The sequence below is a fragment of the Pogoniulus pusillus genome, chromosome 5 (genome assembly GCF_015220805.1).
Source record: "Pogoniulus pusillus isolate bPogPus1 chromosome 5, bPogPus1.pri, whole genome shotgun sequence".
NCBI lineage: Eukaryota > Metazoa > Chordata > Aves > Piciformes > Lybiidae > Pogoniulus > Pogoniulus pusillus.
The window spans coordinates 24,802,813-24,815,765 of NC_087268.1; the positions used below are offsets into that span (position 1 = coordinate 24,802,813).

Genomic DNA, 12,953 nt, shown 5'->3' on the forward strand with positions numbered 1-12,953 from the left:
TTTAATGATGGTAATTTTTTTCCCACATGCTTATGGTGAGACAGAAGAGAAAACCTTGGCTGTTCCCTATCGCCTGCTCTGAGTTGATAAAGGAGCAGGTACCAGGCCAGGACCTTGTCCTGTTCTCTGTTCCAGCCAAAGCTGTTCTTGCACAGAGGACTTATGTAGTGGCTTCTGTTTCCCTCTTTTCTAGGAAGGTTTCTGGGGAGTTTCTTTATTCCTGTTGCATTCCCATTTTATGTGTAACTCTGCTTTTGTACTTAAAAGCATTTGACTTCTGGATCCCACCTCAGGCTGTGCTTCTTCCCAAGTTTCTTTCTAACCCCAGTCTCTCACTCTTTCCTTCATTATCCTGTGTGTAGTTCTGTCTGCTGACCACTTTGTACCTCCCCCCACCAGCCTCATACGGGAGTAGCAATTTAATTTAAGGTACTCTTCCTTGCTCCTCCTTTTTCAGGTTGCTTCTACTTTTTATGAGCCTTTCTATCAGGCCCCACCAAATGCTTTTAGGCTGCATAAGAATAGTTGCTGACTCTTGCCCACAGGAGGAAGTAGACTAGACTTCTAGTGTGTTAGGGTGGTCTAAGCAGTAGAATGAAGTGTTTCCTACTGTTTGCTTAGTAGCCTAATGATTGTATAGCTTAAATATAACCATATAGTTAACAGTGACCCTAATTTGGCTTAGCTTCTCACTGACATTGGGAGTCCTAATGACACTGGCCTGGTTAACCACAGAGTACGCTCAAAATGCCTGTCCAACCCTTAGTATGAAATTCATTGAGGACCCTTTGATAATGTTAGTGTCCAACCAATTTCAGGTGTGATTAGACTGACCATACATTCTTCATCCCAAAGAAATAAAAACCTGAAATGAAGATGTTTTCAGAGTTTACCTTGTTAACTTATTAAAGGGGTTTTTATTTTAATATTCAGATGCAGAGTACACTGCCACTGGTTAACCTTTAGATCTGAAGGCAGAGATCCTGGGGAAGGGGTGCCCTATCTCCACCCACTAAACCCAAACATAAGGATGTTTGTGCCTTACAGCACTTACTCAACAAGCTCACTGCCTTTTGGATATATCACGTTTACTATATATTTGCAAATTGAATTTACAGCATGTGTACATTAAATCTGTTGGCACCGAGGTATGTAGTGTGTTAAGCCTACATATTGGCATTGAAAATTATGCTAACCTTTCTTGTCTCCATCTTTGGCTGCTTCCTATGCCACTTTCTAACACACCAGCAGTTAGATTCCTCTGCTTGTTACTTTGTACTTTAACAAAAAACAGTTGACAAAACCTGAGCCTTGTTTGCTTCTGCATGTGTTCTCTAGGCTTGTTGTGCCTGTCCTGTACATCCCAAATGCATTTGTGATGTTGCAGCACACCTGCATCTGCACCATCACCACTTGTCAGAGAGTTTCAGATGTCTTAAGCCAAGACAGACTTACTGAAACTCCATGACAAATGGCCAGTTCTCTTCCCCTTGCCCTCATTTGAAGAAACTTTGGATGAGGGGAAAAGGTGTATACTGGGATGCAGAGGTACAGTAGGGCTGAACACAGGTAGGTTCATCTGAAATACAGAGTTTGTAGCAGGTGTGTCTGAATACAAGGAGATAAGCTTGCAAACAGACAAAAAAGTATCAATGAGTAGATTTTATTGTTATCTTCCATTATGAAGTTTTTTTTCAAGACATGAACCATGTTTATCTACTTCATTCTAACTAATTTAAGCTTGAGCTTTTTGGCCTTTGTGTTAAAGCTTGAATACTGGTAGTGCTGAAATTAATGTTGTATGAGATGTATAAGCTCAAATGAAAACAGCTTAAATGCCTACAATGTAAATTGTACTCTGCAGCCCATTCAGTCAGCAGGCACATTTGGTGACAGTGTGGCTCCTCTGGGCAAGCTTTAGTAAAGGGAGTTGAAAGCTCTGTGACATAGCAAAGACAAGGGTTTCACAACAGGCTTGCTGCTTCTTAAATACTTTTCTTTCACGGGAGCTGCAAACAAGATGAAAATACAGCTTACTAAACTGCTATTTACCTTGCTTTGTCTTTACTGCAGTCGATCCTTGGCAACCCGAGTGGCCTGTGGTCCAGCACTCCATTCAGCAATTCCATTTGGTCAAGCAATCTCAACAGTGGCCTTCCCTTCACCACTCCAACAAATGCATTGTCAGGCATTGATCTCATGGGTAGTGAAAGCTCCTCTGCTGCTCCTCCTCCACCCGCTGGTGCCACAGTTGCCAGTCCTGCTGAAGATATGGGACAGACCTACAATCCTTGGAGAATTTGGAGCCCAACAATTGGAAGAAGAAGTTCAGATCCTTGGTTTAATTCACACTATCCCCATGAAAATTGAAGTTAAGCAAAAGAAAATAACTTTTATCCAGGTCATGATACAATTCTGAATGCAAATTTTTGAAACATCATTTCCAGGCTGTTGCTGGTCATTGCTTCCTTCTCCCCACCAATCATACTTTTGTCAATTGCTCCTTTTAAAGTCTGTCCTACAATAGGGTAGTGTGAGATTGCAGATAAGCTTGAGAAAGTCTGAGTGTGGTCACAAATCCCAACTACAGCTGAAGCGTGAAATCTGAACAACTTCACTGGTTTCACATTTTGCCACCTGCCATCTTTATTTAGGAAACAATCTGAACTATAAAATGGTCCTGGCATGCAATACTTTTATGAAAAGTATCAGCTTGGGGTTTTAAACTTTTTCCAGTATTACCCTCCAAGTTCTAATTTAAAATCAAAGGCACTTTGTGCTAAAATGCAGAGTATTTTTTTAAAACTAAGGCTGTCTTTGGTAACACAGGTTCTAAGAATGTAAAAAAAAAAAAAAAGGAAAAAAACAACTCAACAACCAACACAAAACCTTAAGAGCAAACTGGCTGAATGTAAGAGCATTCTGTTGGGACTGTAATACACTTTCTGTGCTGTTTGTACATTTGTAAACCTGAATGCATTTTTAAGTTGAACTGAAATGCACACAGCCAAGACTTGTGGAAGAAACAAGATACCTTGTGCATTTCTTATGGTTACAACTTTGGGTTGTACTTTAAAATAAATACTGCTTTTTTCAAGACCTGCCTGCTGTAGTTCTGTTCTCCTGGTACTTTCTAAACTTGTGTGTGCATGCATCTAGTTGGCAGTGATTGCCTTCAGGGCAAAACCTACTGTGCTTAAGGCTTGTATTAACAGAACCTTCACTGCAGATTAAACCTGGCTTCTCAGCACTCTGAGTTTCTTTAGCAGTGGAGAACTGGAAATTGTTTTCAGAGTTACACACTGCCACCCATTTGAAAATTTGCTGTATAGCGAAGTGCTGGGAAAATATCTACGTTTAATTTTCTGAGCATCAGGCAGAGTAGCAGCTGCTCTTTATGCTCTGCCCATATCTTTTGCAATACATATGGGTCTAAACAAGAAATGTACTGTACTGGGGTTAGATATGATTTATCTGTCCCTTTAATGTGCCCCTTTCCCTTGATTAACAGTCAGGCAAGCCCAAATGACTGCATAAAGCCAGGTAAAAATGAACCATTCCACTACAAGAAAGCATTAGCAGATGCTAGCAATACAAATTTATTTAGACTCAGTGGCACTGCTTAAAATTTACAGCAGCAGATATTTATCAGAATCTGTCTTTTAAAAAAGAACTCTCTAATTAAATCCTTTGTGTTACAAAGAATATTGTATGCAACAAAATGAAGTTTAAGTAATTGAGATATGAGCACTTTTCTAGCCTCCGTTATGTAAACGATCTCTGCAACTGATGTCTTCTTGCCATCAGCAGAAACTTGTGGGTACAGATCTCTGAAACAGGAAACTGCTGCAACTCACTGGTTTTTAAAATTTGGGTATTTCTAGAATCATGCAAGGTCTTGAAATGTTCAACTTTGATTAGTACACAATTTCCTTCTGAGTAACTGGGCAAACAACTCTCTTACCACACGTAAAATAAAGAAGCAGCAGTTATGCTACAGACATGCCAGAGCCTGCCTCCTCGGTAAATGGAACTTGGAAAGCTAACTAGCAGTAACTTCATGGTGAAAGGAGATTCCTAAGGTAATGTGCTGCCTCTTCTCCCCCTCCCTCAGTAGGTATATTAGAATTGATTCCATGGAAGATAGAAGCAGAAATTAATTCTGGGATAGCGATAGTCCTCAGTGGTCTAAGTAGTTGTGAGGATGAAAAATCTCTAGTAAAACAATTCCCTTTGAACGAGACACGTAGACTTTATTTTCCCCCCAAAAAAATGTGTGCCATAGCCTTGTGTTAATGCAAATAGCCTCTGCTGCCTTTAGAATATTCTCAGTTCTTGCTTTTGAAGAGTTTCCTCTTCAGAGGTGAAACAGTGAGAATCATCAAGATCTTTGACACAGAGTTTTGAGTTACCTAAGAGAGGAAAACCATGTTGTTCTCCCCAGATTTACATGGACAATGTCCTAGGCTAAATACTTCTGACTTCCTTCTACTCAAAGATTATTTTTGAAAGCACTGTCACACTATTATACCTGGTTAAAGAAAGCCAAAAAGCTGCCTTTAGAAGTCCTAATTGTAATTGACAGAATTTAGATGAATTATAACCTAGGCAAAAATCGGGTACTTCTGAAAAAACCTCTCTGCACATTAAGTACACATACACCACAGGGTTTGCTGCCTTCTCCCTGAGGAGTCTACTTGCCAGCTTTTATGGTGCAGTCATAGTCATTGAAAATGCTTTTCAAATTGCTGCAGATCTGGGGTTGAGATAGTTGAGGTACCCACAGCCATCACAGAATAACAGGACAGAGATCTTAAAAAGTAAAAATAGCATTAAGTTTTGGCAAAGCACATGTGAAGTCTTTATATAGAAACCTAGTTTGTTTTGGAAGTGCTGTAGCCTGCTGGGAAGACAAATTAAATGAACAGGGGCAGAAGTCTAAACCTTGAAAGGAAGAATGGACTATTTTCAAGAACAGAATGAACAAGACTGGATCTCAGACCCGGGGGGACATTCCATCTTGAGTAAAAAGACCAGAGAGAAAAACAGCTTAAAGCAGTTAGATAATGGATAGCCTGGGAATTAGGAAGTTCACTGCCCTTACGATAAAATATCAGGGCCAAAGCACCAGGCCTGGGAGCTACTGAGAATACCCACAAAAATAAACAATTACTGTTAATTTTGGTTCTCCTAAAGGCCAATTCTAATTTGCCAACTCTAACTTTAAAAGGCTGAAAACTTCCTGGCCTGTTACTGGAATCAGAAATCCTAGAGTAGGTATGTCCCTAAGATATGAAATCAGTTTAATTAGCACGAGTTCTATTTCAAAAGGGTCTTAAAAGGCATTAGAACTGTGTACTTAGTGAAAGTCTAAGACTGTAGCAGAACAGGATATAAAATTGCAGTTACAAGACAGTGTTTGTTTGAAATGAAGGAACACAACAATGGTAGGTATTGTAGATTGGGCCACTGCTCTGTGAGAAAAATCCCAAACTGAGGAAAACCCTAGGACAACTCTAGGATACAGAGTGTAAGCAAACACCAGGTATTCCACACTGGAGTATCATCACCAAGACGTACTGAAGTTGTCTAACCACACTCTAGCTGACCATGAACTGTCTGGCCCAACGAGATGTGAAATTAAGAGGTAAAACACCTTCATGAGGTAAGAAGCTGTCTTTTCACTGAAACCATTTCACCAGGATGATGTTTTGCACTAAATATAGCTTTAGCTCTTTGTCTCTTTTCCCAGCTTGTAATTATAACCAAGTTTTATGAGCTTCAGTGTTTCAGCCTCATGAAACAATGATGACTTCAGCTCTTGATGAGTCAGTTTGTTAGAAGTCATCCATGCACTGAGACTGGAAGTAACCCAACTTCTACTATATTCTGTGCAGCAGCATAATGGAGGTTGAAAGGGACCTCTGGAGATCATCTGCTCCAATCCCCCTACTAACACAGGTACACCTAGACCAGGTTGCACAGGAACACATCCAAGCAGGCTTTGAAAGACTCCAGAGATGGAGACTCCAACCTCTCTGGGTGGCCTGGTCTAGTGCTCTGTCACTCTCAAAGTTTCTCCTTAAGTTCAAGCAAAGCTTCCTGTATTCTAGTTTGTACCCATTGCCCCTTATCCTGTTACCAGCCACCACTGAAAAGAGCCCAGGCCCATCTGCATGACCCCTCCTTTAGATATTTATCAGCATTAAGATCCTCTCAAGTCTTTTCCAGGTTAAGACCCAGGACTCGCAGCCTTTCCTTGTTAGAGTACTGGAACATCTCTCTTATCATCACTGTAGCCCCCCTGGATTCTCTCCAGTAGTTCCCTCTCTTGAGATTGGGAGTCTAGAACTGGACACAGTACTCCAGATACAGCCTTATCAGGGCAGAGAGAAAAGAGAACCTTCCCTCAACCTGTTGGCCACACTCTTCTTATTGCACCCTAGAATACTGTTAGCATTTTTGGCCACAGCATACTACTGGCTCGTGGTGAAGTTGTTGTCTACCAATACTCACAGGTTCTTCTCTGCAGAGCTGCTTTCCCACAGGTCAGCACCTAACCTGTACTGAAGCATGGGGTTACATCTCTTCAGGTGCAAGACTACACCTTGATTTCAGGACATTCAAGGATCACCTCCTCTGTATCCAGAAGCAATGTATACCAACAAAGAGGAAAGCAGGGAAGAATGATAGAAGGCCTCCTCCTGGATACGCTGTCATAGAATCATAGAGCCAACCAGGTTGGAAGAGACCTTCAAGATCATCCAGTCCAATCTATCAACCAGCCCTATCCAATCAACTAGATCACAGCACTAAGTGCCCCATCTGGTCTTTTCTTGAACACCTCCAGGGACAACGACTCCACCACCTCCCTGGGCAGCCCATTCCAATGCCAATCACTCTCTCTGTGAAAAACTTCCTCCTAACATCTAGCCTATACCTCACTCATTGCAACCTGAGACTGCTTCCCCTTGTTCTATTGCTGGGTGCCTGGGAGAAGAGACCAACCCCCACCTGGCTACAGCCTCCCTTCATGTAGTTGTAGACAGCAATGAGGTCTCACTCATCAGCCACCTCTTCTCCAGGCTAAACAACCCCAGCTCCCTCAGCCTCTCCTCATAGGGTTTGTGTTCCAGGCCCCTCACCAGCTTTGTCGCCCTTCTCTGGACACGTTCCAGCACCTCAACATCTCTCTTGAATTGAGGAACCCAGAACTGGACACAGTATTCAAGGTGTGGCCTGACCAGTGCTGAGTACAGGGGAAGAATAACCTCCCTTGTCCAACTGGCCACACTGTTCTTGATCCAGGCCAAGATGCAATCGGCTCTCTTGGCCACCTGGGCACACTGCTGGCTCACCTTCAGCCTAGTATCTACCAGTACCCCCAGGTCCTTTTCTTCCTGACTGCTCTCCAGCCACTCTGTCCCAAGCCTATAGCACTCCTTGGGTTTGTTGTGGACGAAGTGCAGAACCCTGCACTTGGCCTTGTTTAATCTCATCCCATTGGCGAATGCCCACTCATTCAGCCTGTCAAGATCCCTATGAAGGGCTCTTCTATCTTCCAACAGATCAACACCTGCTCCTAGCTTGGCGTCATCTGCAAACTTACTGATGACAAACTCAATCCCCTTGTCCAGCTTATCAATAAAGATACTGAACAGTCACACAAAAAGAAACTACAATGAGTGGAAGAAAGGACAGCTATAATGGGAGGTATGTAAGGAAGCTGCCTGAGCAACTAGAGTTCTAGTTAGGAAAGCCAAGACATAGTTTGAATTGAATCTAGCCAGGGAGGTCAAAGGGAACACCAAGAATTTCTACAGGTATATTAATGGCAAAAAGAAGAATAAGGAAGTGTGCCCCCCCCTCAGAAAGGAAACAGGTAAAATGGTCACAAGTGACATGGAAAAGGCTGAGGTTCTCAATGACTTCTTTACCTCAGTCTTCACTGCAAAGGCCTCCAGCCATACTCCTGGAGCCATGGAAGATAATGGCAGGGACTGGAAGGAAGAACTGCCCATCATAAGTGAAGATCAGGTTTGTGATCACCTCAAGAACCTGAAAATGGTCAAGTCCATGGGACCCGTGGGTTGCTCACCCCCTCTCTATTATATTCCAAAAGTCATGGCAGTCTGGAGTCCTCACTTACTGGAAAAGGGGAAACATAACTTCCATTTTCAAGAAGGATAGGAAGGAGGAGCCAAGGAACTACAGGCCAGTCAGTCTCACCTCTGTGCCTGGTAAGATCATGGAGCAGATCCTCCTGGAGACACTACTGAGACAGGAGAATAGTGAAGAAGTTATTGTGTATAATCAGCATGGCTTCCTTCACCAAGGGCAAATCCTGCCTGACAAACCTGGTGGCCTTCTATGAACAGGTCACAACATTAACAGATGAGGGGCAAGCAACTGATGTCATTTACCTGGGACCTAAGCAAGGCCTCTGACACTGTCCCACAGCACATCCTGGTCTCCAAGCTGGTGACACATGGGTTTTGATGGGTAGACCACAAGATGGATGAAGAACTGGCTTGATGGCTGCACCCAAAGAGTGGCTGTCAATGGTTCCATGTCCAAGTGGAGGCCAGTGACAAGTGGAGTCCCTCAGGGATCAGTCCTGGGACCAGTCTTGTTCAACATCTTTGTCGGTGCCATGGACAGAGGCAGTGAGTGCACCCTCAGCAAGTTTGCTGATGACACCAAGCTGTGTGGTGCAGCAGACAGGCTGGAGGGAAGGGATCCATCTAGAGGGACCTGGACAGGCTGGAGTGGTGGGAACAAGCCATCCTCTTGAGGTTCAACAAGACCAAGTGCAAGGTCCTGCATCAGGGTCAAGGCAATGCCAAGCACAAATCCGGGCTGGGCAGTGACTGGCTGGAGAGGGACTTGGGGGTGCTGGTGGACAGGAAGCTCAACATGAGCCAGCAGTGTGCACTTGCAGCCCAGAATGCAAACCAGATCCTGGGCTGCATCAGGAGAAGTGTGGCCAGCAGGTCAAGAGACGTGATTCTCCCCCTTTACTCTGCTCTGGTGAGACCCCACCTGGAGTACTGCATCCAGTTCTGGAACTCCTATTACAAGAGGGATGTGGACATGCTGGATCATGTCCAGAGAAGGACCAGGAGTATGATCAGAGGGCTGGAGCACCTCTCCTCCTAAGAGAACGGACTTTCTGAAAGAGTTGGGGCTCTTTAGTTTGCAGAAGAGGAGGCTCTAAGGTGACCTGAAGGGGGCCTACAAAAGAGCTGGGGAGGGGCTTTTAGGCTATCAGATAGTGACAGGACTAGGAGGAATGGGACAAAGCTGGAGGTGGGTAGATTCAGGTGGGATGTGAGGAGGAAGTTGTTGAGCATGAGAGTGGTAAGAGGCTGGAATGGGTCGCCCAGGGAAGTGTTTGAGGCCCCATCCCTGGAGGTGTTTAAGGCTAGGTTGGATGAGGCTCTGGCCAGCCTGATCTAGGGTAGGGTGTCCCTGCCCATGTCAGGGGAGTTGGAACTAAATGATCCCTGTGGTCCCTTCCAACCCTGACTGATTCTACGATTCTATGACATTTGCCTCTGTCCAACTTTCCAGCCTGCTCAGGTCTCGATGAATGGCAGCACAGCCTCCTGGTGTCAGCAACTCCTCCCAAGTTTGTGTCATCAGCAAACTTACTGAGAGGACACTCTGTCCCTTCATCCATATTGTCAATTAAGATACTGAACAAGACTAGGCCCTGGGGAACACCGCTAGCTCCAGGCCTCCAAGTAGACCCTGCACCGTTGATCACAACCCTATGAGCACTGTTTTTCAGCCAGTTCTCAATGCACCTCACTGCTCATCTAATCCACACTTCTTAAGCTTACCTACAAGGATGTTATTGAAGACAGTGTCAAAAGCCACTGCTTCCCCCCCCACCTACCCAACTGGTTGCACCATGATAGAAAACTGTCACATTGGTCAAGCATGACTTCTGCTTTGTGACTCCATGCTGATTATAGCTGATAATATTCTTTTCCTGCATGTGCTTAGAGATGATTTCCAGAATGAGCTTTCCCCATCACCTTCCTAGGGGTAGAGGTGAGGCTGACTGGCCTGTGGTTTCCTGGGTCCTACTTCTTTCCATTCTTAAAGACTGGAGTGACGCTGGCTTTCCTCCAGTCCTCAGGCACCTCCTCTGTTCTCTATCACCTTTCAAAAATGATGAGGAGAGCCTTAGAAATAACCTTCACCAGCTCCTTCAGCAACTGGAAGACAATTCAGTGACCTTAAACACACTCTGCTTCAAAACTGAGTCTTCTAATGCCACCCAAGGGCAGACTTCATGTTCAACTAGTGCTTTAGTCACATAGATACTAAAGCAGACTTCAGAATGGATCAGAATGCTCTTCAGCAGCCCTCTAATTATAGGGGCGATCACACATCACTACTAGATGCTGTCTGATCCAGCAGCAAGTGGAGCATAATTTTTTTTTCCAATGTATAACAAAGGAGAAATCAAACAACCAGAACACAAAGCCACAAGGAGACAGAGAAAATACAATTAAGCACTAGCCTAAACTTTGGAGACTAATACAACTTGAGAGCCGTAAGAAAACTGTAATATCATTATGTTTGTTAAAACATAAGGACTGTTATGAACAAAATGCTATTTTGTTTTAAATGGAACTGTGTAAAGGTAGCTGCCCAGCCTCAAAAACATCAGTTGGATTCGTTGAGCCTAAACAGCAGATTGCATTGTACTGAGACATGCAGAAAATGAAAGTGGAAAGCAACACCCCCTTGCATTGTTTTGGTCAAGCAAAGATCACCATATAGTGCTCCAAGACCTGACTTCACTCTGTATCTGCCTGCTGTGAAGCAAATGTTTGAGTCAGTGTGTCAGTAACACTGGATAATGTGGGATTTTCACAGGGTACACTCAGTCTTTCCTGAAACTGTGCAAGATAATACTCAAACAGTCCTTGAGCAACTGCAGGAACTGAGTGGGATGTTCTACCACTGCAATAACGGGAGTCATGTGGGATACAAGCCAGAGAGTACTTAGAAAAGGTGCAGCAAAAAGACTGTTCTGGATCCCAAGGTGGACTCTCTTTCAAGCTGTGAAAAGTTGCAGTTCAATGATTTTCCCTAAATAAGAGCAGATCTGAGTCTGGCATCTTACAAGAGACAAAAAATACCAGCTAGAGAGGGCATGAAGGGAGAGATACATTTAGAAAGAAGGTAGAGGCTGTCCATTTTAATTCTGGGGCTAACAAAATATTCCCAAGGGAAAAAAAAAACAACCAAACCAAACAAAACAACAACAACAAAACCCCAAAACACTATTCTGGAAAGTTTCCTGGCTGTATTTTTGGTATGAGTCCATGTCAGAATGAAGTAACTTGTGGCGTTCTGGCTTAGTTACAAGAAACTGGCTGAGAAGCAAGTGTACTGGGAAAGCAGTCACCTGCAGCAGCTTCTACCTCACCCAGTATCACTCACTGACCCATCTGAAGTTATTTTCAGGCAAAATAATGCTCACTGGAGAGAGGACGTTAATTGTTTTGGTCAGTTTAGAAGACAACAGAAGCTAGGGAAGATGGCTCACTATCACTCAAGAGGGTAATGCACAAAAGCTGCTGCACACTATCAGTTGAGAGCCTAAAAATGTGCAAATGTGCCCAGTCACTGGCTGTCATTGGCTTTCCTTTAGCCCCTTGAGCTTTACATCACCCATACTCCCAGTATCACCTATCCTTATCAGTCAATTACCAGCAAGAGCCTGCCAATGCTGAAAACTTTGCAATCAAGACTGAAAAAGTCCTTTAAAACTAGGCAATGTTCTACATGAAATAGATGAGTCAGACTATGCTTCACAGGGAAATTCCTGTTGCGCTGTATAACTAGAAAGCCTTTTGGGCAACAGTAACTTGAAGGACTATTTGCTTACATCTTGTTCCAAACTGCCAACACAGAAGTTTCCTCCTGCGAGCTCTGAAGCAGGTCTGGCTGCCAAGCCTTGCTCATGTTTGCCTGCCTGTCAAATTCTGTTCTGTGGCTGAAGACTCAGCCTCCAATTCAAGGGAGGGGCATGGTGTAACAGAGCTTAAGAAAACATACTTCAGTTAAACTAAGCAAAGGCCATGGCAGCAAGGGGAAATAAAACACAAGGAATAAAACAGTTCAGCTACACTGAGACACTGGAACAGGTTGTCCTGGGAGATCGTAGATGCCCTCTCCCTGGAGGTGTGCACAGCCAGGTTGAACAGGGCCTTGAGCAATCTCATCTAGTGGCAGATGTCTCTGCCCATGGCAGCAGGGTTCACAGGATATTAGGGATTGGAAGGGACCCAAGGAGATCATCGAGTCCAACTGCCCTGCCAGAGCAGGACAATGCTATCTAACACAGATCACAGAGGAACACATCCAGACAGGTCTTGAAAGTCTCCAGAAAAGGAGACTCCATGACCTCTCTGGGAAGCCTGTTCCAGTGCTCTGGGTACCTTACAGTCAAGAAGTTCCCCCTAGTGTTGAGGCAGAACCTCTTCTGCTGCAACTTACACCTTGTCCTATCACAGGGAGCAAGTGAGCAGAGCCTGTCCCCCCTTCTCCTGGCCAGCCTTCAGATACTTACAAACATTTATCAAATCCCCTCTAAGTCTTCTTTTCTCCAGACTAAAAAGCCCCAGGTCCCTCAGCCTCTCCTCATCAGCCATGCCCTCCAGTCGCCTAATCATCCCTATAGCCCTCTGCTGGACCCTCTCCAGCAGATCCTTGTTCCTCTTAAATTGGGGAGCCCAAAACTGAACACAGTATTCAGGATGAGGTCTCACCACAGCAGAGTAGAGGGGGAGGAGAACCTCCCTTGATCTGCTGGACACACTCTTCCTAATACACCCCAGGATCCCATTGGCCTTTTTGGCCACAAGGGCACATTGCTGTGCCATGTTTAACTTGTTAGCCACCAGGACCCCCAGGTCCCTCTCCACAGG

The 12,953-nt window shown here is 44.3% G+C and overlaps 1 protein-coding gene and 1 long non-coding RNA gene across 5 annotated transcripts in view; one reads left to right on the forward strand and one right to left on the reverse strand.

Annotated features, from left to right (window-relative positions):
* The window catches only part of TMEM131 (transmembrane protein 131), a 97,110-nt gene extending 94,013 nt beyond the window's left edge, over positions 1-3,097 (forward strand). For both annotated transcript variants that reach the window (XM_064143533.1, XM_064143534.1), the window contains one exon: positions 2,074-3,097. In XM_064143533.1, coding sequence (XP_063999603.1) covers positions 2,074-2,370 — 297 coding nt within the window. In that variant the 3' untranslated portion in view covers positions 2,371-3,097. The remainder of the gene's footprint in view (positions 1-2,073) is intronic.
* LOC135175435 (uncharacterized) overlaps positions 1-12,953 on the reverse strand; it is a 28,175-nt gene that overhangs the window by 3,676 nt on the left and 11,546 nt on the right. For all 3 annotated transcript variants that reach the window (XR_010302361.1, XR_010302360.1, XR_010302359.1), the window contains exon 2: positions 2,053-2,260. This is a non-coding gene — a long non-coding RNA (uncharacterized LOC135175435). The remainder of the gene's footprint in view (positions 1-2,052; positions 2,261-12,953) is intronic.